The sequence below is a fragment of the Ammospiza nelsoni genome, chromosome 6, assembly GCF_027579445.1.
Source record: "Ammospiza nelsoni isolate bAmmNel1 chromosome 6, bAmmNel1.pri, whole genome shotgun sequence".
NCBI lineage: Eukaryota > Metazoa > Chordata > Aves > Passeriformes > Passerellidae > Ammospiza > Ammospiza nelsoni.
Window position 1 is genome coordinate 26,289,125 of NC_080638.1, and position 12,446 is coordinate 26,301,570.

At 53.9% G+C, this 12,446-nt stretch overlaps 1 protein-coding gene across 1 annotated transcript in view; it reads right to left on the reverse strand.

Moving 5' to 3' along the window:
- Positions 1 to 395: 395 nt before the first annotated feature.
- The window catches only part of DGKZ (diacylglycerol kinase zeta), a 46,353-nt gene continuing 34,302 nt past the window's right edge, over positions 396 to 12,446 (reverse strand). The window contains exons 24-31 of the mRNA XM_059474926.1: positions 8,657 to 8,697; positions 7,892 to 8,082; positions 7,370 to 7,401; positions 6,573 to 6,616; positions 6,083 to 6,203; positions 5,500 to 5,536; positions 5,118 to 5,217; positions 396 to 2,766 (exon numbers count right to left, since the gene is read on the reverse strand). Of these exons, the coding sequence (XP_059330909.1) occupies positions 2,650 to 2,766; positions 5,118 to 5,217; positions 5,500 to 5,536; positions 6,083 to 6,203; positions 6,573 to 6,616; positions 7,370 to 7,401; positions 7,892 to 8,082; positions 8,657 to 8,697 (683 nt within the window). The 3' untranslated portion in view covers positions 396 to 2,649. The remainder of the gene's footprint in view (positions 2,767 to 5,117; positions 5,218 to 5,499; positions 5,537 to 6,082; positions 6,204 to 6,572; positions 6,617 to 7,369; positions 7,402 to 7,891; positions 8,083 to 8,656; positions 8,698 to 12,446) is intronic.

Consider the following 12,446-nt stretch of genomic DNA (forward strand, 5'->3'; position numbering starts at 1 on the left):
GCTGCAGTATCCACTGACAGCTGTGGCAGCTGCTGGGGCTGCTGCCTTTGCCCCAAGGAGCAATAGCAGGCTGCTGACTCACACTTCCAAGGCCGTCTGGATCACTTGGGAAGGCAGCGCACTTTCTCCTTTTCCCACATTATACTGAGCGTTGATGTATGATGCAGAATGGAGGAGAAGGTCCCTCACGACAAAGAGCCTGTGTCTAGCAACAGTCCCAGAAGGATGCTGTGCTAGGAAGTGAACAAGGACATGGGCCAGCAGGGAACTCCCAAAAGTATCCCCAAGTTTGGACAGGGGAAGAGGCCTTGGAATCCAACCTTGTTTGTGCCATGCAGGGCATCCGTTGTGCAGTGCCTGCTGCAATCTTGCAGATGCAGCAAGGAGACAGGAACTAAAACATCAATCTCTTTATTACAATGGCAAGAAACAACAACATCCAAACAGTCAAAGTTGAAAAGCAATGGGAATACAGGCTCATGCCAGGCCCTGGGCCAGCTGGAGCCAGCACCCTCACATAATTACAAAAATACAATCCTACAACAGTGTCTAAGAAACACAGACCCAGGTATTGCACAGAACCCCTGCCCTCAGGGAGCAGGGAAACCAACACCCCCTCCTTCTTCACCAAAATATAAGCAGGCTTGGAATTGCACAGCAACTCAGCTCACAGGTGCATGGAGGGGCTAGGCAGGGAGGGGGACAGTGTGTCTCTCAACTACCTGTACAAAAAACTATAAGGGAGAAAGGTAAAAGCTGAGGCTTAAATGCCTCTGGGCCAAGTTGGGCATCCTGTGGTGTGGACCTCTGAGAAGTGACAGTGCCTTGTCTATTAGTGGCCTGCCAGCAGCGCTGCTGAGAACTCCAGGCACTTCTGGGGTGTCCCAGCTGTCAATGCATTAGCACACTATCATTATTATTTGCCAATACTGACACTGGCCCCTGGGCACCCTGCACTGCCCTGCGCCTCTGCTCCCCAGTACAGCATCCCCATCCTTCAAGGAAACCCTGCCCCTGGACAAAAAGTCTGAAGGGTATTCTGGTTCCCTACAGTGTCCTCATACCCTTTTCTTGGTACTAGGAGGGATTCAAACAGTGCCACCCAGCATGACCCAGTGGGCACAGCTGCATGTCAGTGCAGAGGGACTGCACAGACCACGCACGGCAGCAGCAGTATCCTCTCCTAGAGCAAAGATGTGAACAGCAACCCCCTTCAAAACCACTGCCCACCCAAAAGTTCCAAGCAGGTCTGCTAGGCTCAGAGCCATCAGCTTTCCTCCTCTGTGGGCACCTCCTGGTCTCAGAGACTCAGTTCTGCAAAAGCCTTGCTTAAGGCCTGGCTTGATGTCTTGGCATCAAGTGCTCACAGAATCAACGGGGGAGATGGATTGTGGTGCCTCATGCCCCATGGCAGGTGATTTGTGAAACTTCATCCCACTGTAGGCATGACTCAGGGCTAGGAGCCCTGATGGTTCCTGGGAATCCAAATCCTTCTTTCTACTAAAACTGGAGAGGGCGAGTTCATGGTCTACCCAGGTGGGTTGGTCAGCTCCCTGCAAAGCCCTGTGCCCAGTCTGGGGAATAGCAGGAGTCAGCCTAAGAGGATGCATGTTGCCAGGTTGGGGGGCAGGAGGGGATCCCTGAGAGCAGCACTGACCCCAGCACTGCCCATCCAGCCTTGTGCAAAGTCTAGCATTGAGGGGGAAACTGAAGCAAGGAGGGCAACTGAATCTAACTCAGCACTTGGGAAATACAACAGAAATCACTGCTGCCACTGCACCAGCTGAGTGCAGCTCTCCACCATCCTGCAGCTGGCTCACAAAGAGATGCTCAGCAGAGTGGGTGTGCAAACTGTTCCACCCAGCCCCATGGAGAGAAGGGTGGTGGGAGGGTTTGGTAGCCTCCTCCATGCCATCCCAGCCCTGAGTCAGACTGCTGACTGAGCACTAAAGGCCCATCAGGAGAGCACCTGCTGCTCTACTTCCAGCTGCACCAGACCCAGATGCTCTGAGGAAAGTCTGGATGCACAAGTGACTTCCCTCCTGCTGCAGAAGGCTCTGGGTAGGGCAACACAGAGACCTGGTGCAGCCCCAGGAGGGAGAAGAAAGCAGGGCCAGTAAGTTGTGGTGCTTCCTTTGGGGCAGTCTGTGGCTCACAGCCTCTGCAGTCTGTCCATGCAGCCTGTGCCTCCCACAGCTGTGCCAGACAGGAGAGGAGGAACAGGACACAAACCTAGCCAAGCACCTAAAAGAAGGGCACTGCCAGCAGAGAGAAGGACTGAGCAATGATATCCCATAAGGATTATAGGTAGGAGCCTGTGGAGGGGGCACTGGAATTACTCCCATGAACAAGGGTGACTGGAGGCTTCAGCCTGGCCTGCTCCAACATGGCTGGAGGATAGAGCCCACCTAGGGCAGGGAATGTGGTGAATGAGAGGTGAAGGGCACACACAAAGAATCAGGCTTCAAGTCTGAAATATCCATTGTCCTCATAAATAGAGTTCCAGCCCGCCTGGGGCAGAGCTCTTCTGTGTCCATCTCCAGGGAGCAGGCTGGCATCTGGGGAGGGTTGGGCCAGATACAGCTCTGCAGTTGGCATTGTACTCTTCTCATCCTGAAAGAGCTGGCTCGGGCTAAGGCACGCCAAGCACTACACAGCTGTCTCCTGGTCCTCCCGCTGGATCATCTGGTAGTGCTGTCGGTTCTCGAGGTAGGCAGCTAAGTCGGGGTCATTGGCCTTCTCAGCACGGTGCTTCGGGGTGTCTCCCTGCGCAGGGGAGGCGACAAGTCAAGAGCGCCGAACGCTGCCTAAAGGCTGCTGTGGCACCCAAGGGCATCCCCACTCCCCCGTGTGGCTGGGTCCACAGAGCCTGCAGCCAAACCCCAAGTCAGGTGGCAGCCAAATGTCCATGTGCTCACCATGGGATCAAAGTGTGCTCCGGAGGAGCATGACTACTGCAGGCCTGGGAGCTGTCCCCTGAAGGGCCATCAGCTCCAGGCCTGGGCTAGGACATGACAGACCCCGGGCAACACAAGTCACCCAAGAAGAGATAAAGGCTAGTCCCCCTGACCGGCTCTTCCCCTGTGCTGGGGAGGCAGGCGGGAAAGGGTGAGGAATGAGGGGTATGTCTGGGGAATGCCCAAGCATACCAACCCCCCTTCCCTCTCACAGCCTGGCTAGCGTGCTCCAGCTCCCGAAGGAGGATCACATTTCACCCGCTTATTGCAGCCATCTGGATTGTGTCCACTAATGAACTCCCGCACTCCATAAAAAGCAAATCTGTTAACAACTCCCAGCTCTGTCTTCTCTCCCCCTTCCCTCCCCCTACTCCTTGCTCCACCTCTCCAAGTGCCCAAGCTCTGATGTGCCACTGAGAAAGGCCACAGAAACCTGGCGCTCTGCCACTGCCATTGAAAACCAGCCCTGGAAGGGATACCCATCCTGCCCAGCTCATCCCCTGGTGCACAGCAGGGCACAAGCAGCTGCAGCAGTGTGCTGTGGCCTCTGAGCAGCCCCCAGTTATATTTCTCCATCAGGAACAATGGTCAGACATGCAGAGTTCTCCGCTGGCCTGGATGTGGCTGTGCACAAAAGCCCGTCCATGTGTGGCTGCAGAGAAGTATCATGCAGCAAGAAATATTCTTGGGATGTGCACCCCAAGACTGGGCACACCCCATGGTCCTGCACACAACCTCCAGCAGCCACACCATCAGGGGATGGAGATCACTCTGTGCTTGGGTGCTGGCTCTCCTTGATGGCCCCCTCCCCACATCCCCTGAATGCAATCACTCATTTAAAAGAGGAGGAATTAAGCTTCTTTCCTGTTCCCCTGCAGAAGCCCCTCTGCATCACTGCCTGCCTGCAGCCTGAAACCGGAGCTGCCAGGGCCTCCCTGCCCGGCTGGGCTGAGGCACTCCAACTGATAAGGCTCAGCCTCCCTCACCACTGCAGAGCCGGATCAGTCTGCTCCAAAGCCCTGCTACAGGTCTGCTGCTAGGGTTTCTAATGAGGTGGATCCTGCCTGTGCAGGCAGGCTGTGACCCTGAGCCCCTGAGAGGTCAGTGCAGCAGCACAGCGGGGTCCCCAGGCAGCCACAAACCCGACATGCGACATGCTTTTGCACAGGCACGTGCAAACCCATTCCCTGGGGCAGCCGCATGCCTGAGCAAGGCTCCCTTTTGAGCTGGCAGGCTGAGGGCTGTTCCTCTCCTTCAGGAAAATGATGGGGCTGGGAACAGAGAGGGGCCATGCACCCCAAACTGCCCTCTCCTCTTGTCTCTGCCAGCTGAGTCTCCATTTAGGCCAGTCCCACTCTGGGCACTGTGCAAGGCCTAAGCCTTAGACAGGACCAAGGAAGAGAGACGGGGAGCCAGAGATTATCTGTACTGCATTCCCCTGGCAACTGGCAAACAGGAACGTGCATTGTCTAAATCAAACCCCAAGCTTCACCACCACCAGCACCCCTCAACTGGGCTCCTAATGGGTGTCCCAGACCCACAGATTGTACCTTCTTGGCTTGTTCTACATCACTTCTGCTACAGCCCATCACTACAAGCCTCCACCAGAGAGATCTGCCATATGCCAGCCCTAGGAACCTCCTGTACCAAAATATGGCCCCAAGCCCTCCCCTTTTGCATCTCTTCTGCCAGGGCTGGCACAATTCCCTGACACTAAGGCACAGCTCAATTAACTCAGCATGTGAGGGAAAGTGCTGCAACTGCTTGCTTCTGCTCCCCACAGGCTGGCTTCACCCACCAAGAGGAGCTCCCAGATCCCCCATTATGACTGCCGGTGGGGGAGAGCATTGGAGTCCTGCAGCTGGGAGGGAGAATGTCCTTGCTCAAACCCCTGATGGTGGGAAGGGGGAGACGGGGATGAGACATTCCAGCCCCTTGATGCTAATTTAAAAAAACAGGGAGAGAAGCACTAGGAGAAGAGGAATTTAACCCCTCTGTAGCTGGGCTCCACTGGACAAGCATAGGTACTCCATGTGAGCTCCTCTCTGATTGGCAAACACCTCACCCAAATCACCCCTGCTCTGCTCCCCTGCTGGTTCTGCTCCTTGCCAGCCCTCTGGTCACCCTAGAAAGCCCCACTGCCACTGTTCCCACTGTCACCTGCAGGTCTGTCTTCATGAGCGAGGCCCCAGCCTCCACGATGTAGTGGCAGATAGTGCGCTGGCGTAAGGCTGCAGCCTGGTGCAAGCTGGTTTCACCACTGAGGAGGAGAAAGCAGGAGATGTGAGATGTCCCCCTGAACAGGGACAATCAGCACATGCAGGTGGCAGCAAGGGACAGAGCAATTCAGTGGCAGCAGCAGCTGATGGTAAGTTGTGTGTTTGTCCAGGCAGAGGAGGGGGTGCTACTCAGGGGCAGTCTGTCCAAAATAGACTGGGAATCATGGCTGGCAATTAGAACAAGGGCAGCTGAAGCGCCCCTATAACCGGTCACTTCACAGAGGGTCTGGCCAACAAGTAATGCAAGTCAGGCAGCGACTTACTTCTCCTCCTCTGTGGCATCAAGGATCTCTGAAGGAGCTGTGGAAAGAAAGAGTGCAGGTGAGTGAGACCTGGCTCCGGGGCAGAGACAGACCTGGCAGAGACAGACCTGCCTACTCCCTGGTCACAGTCTGCATCATTCCATAGGGGTTGCTATTTTCATGCTGCCTGCAAAAGTCCTAGCTTCAAAGAACTCAGGTCAGCAATGGCATCTGAGCCCAGCTGATCCCAGGAAAGAAGAAGTGGTTGTGGACTCACTACAGAGAAATATCTAAATAAAAGTAAAGCTGCCTGTATTTCAGTGGGAACTACCAAAAACAACTGGTCAGCTGCCCTGAAGGCAGAAGCAAGACACTGAGAAATGTTTCCCAGAGACATGCTGATCCCTGCCAGGATGCAGCAACAGCCATAAGGACACCCCAGTACTGGCAGACAGAAGCCAGGAAAAGCCCATACACCAGAAGGATGACGTAGCAAACCCAGAGGGAAGGGATCTAAGTCCAGGAGCACTCCCTCTGAGCAGAGGGTTGATTTTTTTTGCTGCCAGGCACCTTTGCTAAGAATGGCACTCTGACTCCAGCTCACCATTCTCGATGATGTATTTGACGATGTCCTTGCTTCCTGATTTGACAGCATGGTGGAGGACAGTCTGGCCCAAGGAATCTCGCACCATCAGGTCTCTTCCAGCTTGGTGCAGCTCTTGGAACTACAGGATTGTCAGATTGCTCAGGATGAGTTGCATTTCCCAGCTCCAAGCCCCAGCATTATGTGCCTGGAGTGTCTGACAGGTTGTGTGGATACTTGCTGCTGGTGGGAAGCTTTGGCCAGCTCAGCCATGTTACCAAGTCCCTTCCCTTCTCCTCCCTTCCCTTTGTGTCTCCCAGGAGATGAACCAGAGCTCCTTGCCAGAAGCCTGCCTGGTTTCTAGCTACCACTCCTGAAGGAAGGCCTTTGACAGACACTGCTCCAGGGCAACTGGGGAGCACAGCTGGCAGGGCTTCTCTTAGTCCAAGGGGAACACCAGCCCAGGAGCCAGCCTTGGCTGCTCATTGCACCAGGCTGCTGGAGGACCTACCTTGCTGAAGTTGCCACTCTTGGCAGCTTCTATCAGAAGGTCATCTGCAAAGAGAGATGTGTCAGGGTCAGAAAAGTTAATCTGGAACACTGCTTATCTAATCTTGGAGACAAGAGCTGGGCACCAGAGGTGTGGAGCAGGAGTACAAGCTCCTCCAGGGATTAACCCTTTGGTCAGACTGCACTTACATGGCTTCCCCACCTTCAGGAATGTAAGGAACAAGCCAGGGAAAGGAAAGAGACACCATGTAGCTAGGGGTGCAGCCACATCTCAGCCCCAGGGAGATGCAGTGGGAGTAGTCTCTGCCCTTGGGCAGGATAACTGGTGATGAAAACCGGGAGCAGGTCTCCTGGGCATCAGCCAGCAGCCAAGATGCTTCTCACCAATGATTCACTCACACCTCCAGGCTCCAATCAAGTTTCAGGAAACTCTTTCCATTTGTTCAGCTTGGTGAGGCCCCTGATCTAGTGCTCCCACCTCCCCAGGGAGAGGCAGAGACAGCCTTCCAACCCAGTCCACAACGCTCAGCCCTGCAGGTGGGGGATTAACCCCGTGCCACATAATTTCCCGCAAGTTGGAGCTGGGAAGGCCCCTGGCTGGGCCACTCCACAAATCACTGTCAAGTCTCTTGTGCTCACCTCTGGGTCACCTGCCTGCAGGGCTCCATGTTTCAGAACACATGGAACAACAGGGCTCCTCCCTGCTCACCAGGGAAAGGATAGGCCAAAAAAACCCATGGCAGGAAAACAAAAGTGCAACACAAGAGGGGGTATGACCAGGGGTAGGACTCCACTCACCTTTATGTGGAAGGCAGTGCTCAGGCTCAGCACTGGAAGGGAAGAAGAGAAAGTGTAACTAACCCTGCCAGTCCTGGCAGCAGATGGCCCTAATGGGCATGCCACCATTAGAGGGATGGAGAAACCTGCCTGTAGCACTCCTTCCCTGATCTGGGTTCTTCCCCATCCCCATCCCTATTCCCATTCCCACTCCTGCTCTTGATGCCATTGCTCCTCCATACTCATCACTGGCCTTGGTTTGGCTGAGAGACACCCTTGTCCTCTGCCCCATGGCCCAGGTGCTGGAGCTTGACCCCATGGCTGAGCCACCTGGTGATGGTGGCTACTTAGGGCAGCACTGGCAGAGGAACAAGGAAAACAGGACTGCATCTCATCCCTTGGCCTTATTCAACAGTGAATTCCTGCTTACTTCCAGGGAGCTCCCCTGTAATCTGGCCCAGGGATCAATGCTGTGAAGCCAACCCTAGCTCTCCCATTACTGCCCATTCTTCCTGAGACCCAGCACCCCCATTTCAGACTCACCTGGGGGCAGGAGAGGAGGATGGAGAGGAGGAACAGGAAGGAAATGTAAAATGGTGTCCAGGGGGTGTGGCAGATGAGTCCACGAGGTCAGGCATGGCAGGAGAAGTGCTCACAGTCTGAGTGACCACTAGCTCTGGGTCCAAGACATAGAGCTCATCCTGAGAGATCTCTGTCACATAGTTTAGGTGTTCCTGAAAGACACAAGTCAGGACGTGCTTCCTCAGAAGCAAGACCTACTTCTGCAAAACTACATCCCCTCATATCCCATTGGGTGAGTTTGTGGCCTACCTATTTGCACAGCAATGGTGGCTTGAACAGTCTTGTGCCCGGGAGCCTTTGCATCTCCTTGTTCTTTTCAGGCTTCCTGTCTCCTGCTGCCTTAGCGACCTTGTAAACCTTATCTCCACACCCTCCTCCCCAGATCATTAGGGAAAGTATCTAATACTGGTGAAGACGATCCCAGCTGGCAGTCTTGCTATGTTTGCTATTCCTTACCTGCTGCACTGGAGGGCCCTGCAGGCAGCTTTTAACCCAAGGTTCTGTGCTACCACCCAGGCTTCTTCCCTTTTCTCTAGAGACCTGGAGGTGCTGAGCCTGGTCCTGGGCCAGGCTCATCATGCCATCCCTTTGGGGGATGCCAAAGGCCAGGTCAGTGGTGTGAGACCTGTGTGGCCCTAAGGCTAAGCCTGCCTGTTGGCCTGTGTGCAGGTGGGACATGCAAGCACCTTCCCAGGGGATGACGGTGCAGGGGGAGGCTGCACTCACCTGCGCGCGGTCTATCCTGTAGAACCGATCGGCCGTGGTTGCTGTAAGACAGGAACAGAATGAGACAGGCTGATCCTTGGTGCGAGACAGAGCCTCTTCCCACCACCAGTGACAGTGAGCTATCCAGCCACTTCATGCCTTGCACAGAGGGTACAGCAGAGCAAACAGCAGCCCCTGACCAGGAGCAAACCACTTTCCTTCATGAATCTGCTGGTGTCTTCACCCTAGAGGCAGCCCCTTAGGCCAAGAGACCACCATGTCCCCGTGAAACACGCCTTTGCTTGCTACCTTCTCCTCAATGACTCCTGGCAGGGAGCCACAGGTAAGGTAGGAACACAACTAGCTGATGCCATGGCCTTTCTGGGGGCTTTCAGGTGCTCCAGCATTATTCCGAGCAGATGAAGCTCAGGGCTATGCAGTGCACATCTCAGCACTCTCTTATACCAGGTGAGGAACTGCTGTGATTAACATGGTGCACCTTGTTGAACAGTGCTCAGAAATGGGGGCACTACAGGAGGCTGGGAAAAGAGAGGGCTCAGCCTCCTGCTGACTTGACTAAGGACCTTCATGAGGCCACTCAGAGCATGTGTGGCACAACAGAGCATGCCACCACCAGCTGTAGATCCATGTCCCTGTCTCCTAGGATGGCAGGAGAGCTCCGAATCAGCCTCCAACCTGAGTGCATCCCTCTTCCTTAGAGAAGAGATCACCACAGAGAGAGAGAAGCTCCAACAGAGCAAGTGGTTATGCTGGAGCCAGACACACATGGCCACCACCCCCAGGGGAGCAGGGAGAGGTTATGGATTAAGGGCATCACCAAGGGAGACCAGGAAAAGTAAAAGCACAGCGCCAGGACAGCTGGATTCCTATGCAGAGCAACATTTCCCCAATATCCTGACAGGCTGCTGGTGCCAGTCCAGGAGAGGTTGCTGCAGTGGGATTCTTGCAGACCCAAGGAAGTCTCTCTGCAAAGAGAGTGGGGATGTACTAGAGCAGGTGAGAGGAGTGAAAGAGCCATGTTTATCCTGGATATTTGCATCCAGGGAGCTACTGTTCAAGGCCTATAATTCAGCTACTTGAACAAACCTGTGCTGTGTTGAATGAGACTCTAGTCTCTTTCCTGACACATTTTCCTGAGCCCAGAACCTGCTGCTGGGAGACTGGCGGAAGGGAAAGTGGCCCTGGTACAGCAGTCCTAGTAGTGACACCATACACAGGGCTAGAACCTTGAAGGGAGAAGTTGCACCCTCTCTGCCTAGCACGAGCCTTCCCAGGCCCACTTTGCAACCCATGGCTGTGCTCTGCTGTGGTCTACATGCTGCTTGCTGGGGTATCAGAGAGATTAAATGCTACAAATCGGCATTTCACTCAGCCAGCTTCCAGGTACAGAGGGAGGTTCTTGGTCGGAGAAGGCAAAGGGAGAAGAGAAAGGCACTTTCAGGCAGGAGAGAAGCAGCAGCTGCAGCCCAACAGGGAGGCCGCTCTCCCGTAACACTGCTATGCTCATGGTGAGCCCGGCTCCGGGCATGCTGGAGCAGGGGGGCCCCCTGCCTGCACAACTCAGGAGAGCATCCCCAGCAGTCCCGCAGTGACAAACACATGCCACCAAGCTGCCTTCAGCTCCAGCGGCAAGAGAACCACAGACTCCCCATGCTCCATTCCACGTCAGCAGCCAGACATGCAGCCTGGGGGAAAGCATTGCTGTGCTCAGCCCCAAAGACCCCAACATCCATGAGTCCCAAGCCTCAATGGTTCCCTGTCGTTTGTCACTGAACGCCTATTCTCTCACCCCCCAAATTCACAGAACCACAGAATGATCACAAAAGTTGCTTAGGTTGGAAAAGGCCCTTAAGATCGAGTCCAACCGTTAAACCAACACTGCCAAGTCCACCACTAAGCCACATCCCTAAGTGCCACATCTACACATCTTTTAAGTATCTTTAGGGATAAGGACTCATCCACTTCCCTGGGCAGCCTGTTCCAATGCTTGATCCCCCTTTCAGTGGGGAAAAAAGCCTCCCTGATGCAACTTGAGGTCATTCATTTCCCTTTATCCTCTTGCTTGTTACGTGGGAGAAGAGACCAACACAATTTCACACAATCTCTTTCCAAGTAGTTGTAGAGAGTGGCAAGGTCTCCCCTTAGCCTCCTTTTCTCTAGGCTAACCAACCCCAGCTTTTTCAGCTACACCTCCTAAAATTTGTGCTCCAGAGCCTTCACCAGCTCCATTGTCCTTCTCTGCACATGCTCCACCACCTCAGTGTCTTTCTTGCAGTGAGAGGCCCAAAGCTGGATGCAGGATTCCTGGTGTGGCCTCACCAGGGCTGAGAACAGGGAAACAATCACTACCCTGGTCCTGCTGGCTGCAATTTTCTTGATCTAGGCCAGAAGGCCATTGGCCTTCTAGGCCACCTGGACACTGTCAGGGACTGAAATAATTCATGCCTCAAACCCTGCTATAAAGTTTTACTCATTATAACTGTATAAAAACTGTATAAAGAAGCTACAACCAAAGAAGCTTCCATGAAGATACCTTAGACTGAAAGTTAAACTGCTAAGATTAAGTAAAGGGAATTCTTCAATCACCTGAAACAAACAAGTAAACAAGGGCAAGAATGTGAGCCCAACCCAGCAGTCATGCTAAGAATCATCTCTGGCTTGCTTTGGGGTGGGGGAGGCTGTAGCCCACAGACCCATTTGCTTGGAGCAGGTTTGCACAGATTTCACCCCCCATCTGAGAGGGGGGAGGAAGTTCTGGTGCATTGTAACCTCTGCTCAGGGGCTGTGAACCCATCCTCCCTTGTACAAACTGGCTGTGGAACCCCCAGCCCTGGAAAGGCGACATCCATGGGACATTCACGTGAGGGGCAGCTGAGGGGGTGCACTAATCCATCAAAGTCCCCCCAAAGTGCCTCCACAGTAATTCCTGAGGCTTTGCACCACAGGACTGCACGTAATGCAACAAATGTGGAAGAGACAGCGGCAAACTGTCCCCCTACTCCAGGGAGGTAGGGATTTTTATACATGGCCTGAGTGTGTATTAACCCATCAGATTCTATTCTTTTTGAGGGGACCTTCACCACCAAAAAGACCATCTGGAGAGGATCAATAGAACATCACTGGGATCCATGGAGTGGTGATACTTTCTTTATTCTGTCCCTGTTACTCTCTTTCTGTCCCCACACCTATTTTCTATTTCTCTCTCTCTCACATTTACAGTCAAAAACCCATACTATTGTCACTGACATATGGTCTCGTTTTCACCTTAATTTGGGCAGGGGCATTCCTAAGAACCTTAGTAATCAGATCCTAACAGACACACACACTGAATCATGTTCAGCTGCCATTGACAAGCACCTCCAGGTGTTTTTCTGCTGAGCAGCTTTCCAGCTCGCATTCCTCCAGCCTGCAGCACTGCACGGGGTAGTTGTGACCCAAGGTCAGGACATTTACTTTTTTGAACCTCATGCAATCAGCCTTGACCCATGATCCAACCTGCCCAGATCCCTCTGCAGTGCCTTCCTGCCCTCCCAACACTCCCACCCAACTTATCTGCAAGTGCCTGAGCTGTGCCTGATCTCCCCATCCAGACTGGTAAAGACAATAAATGGGACCAGGCCGATACTGAGCCCTGGGGATCATCACCGGTGACCGGCTGCCAGCTGGGTGTAACTCCAGGCACCACCACTCTCTGGGCCCGGCCATCCAGCTGGTTTTCTAACCAGTGAACAGTGAACTCATGTGAGCCACGAGCAGCCAGTTTCCCTGGGAGAATGCTGTGGGAAACAGT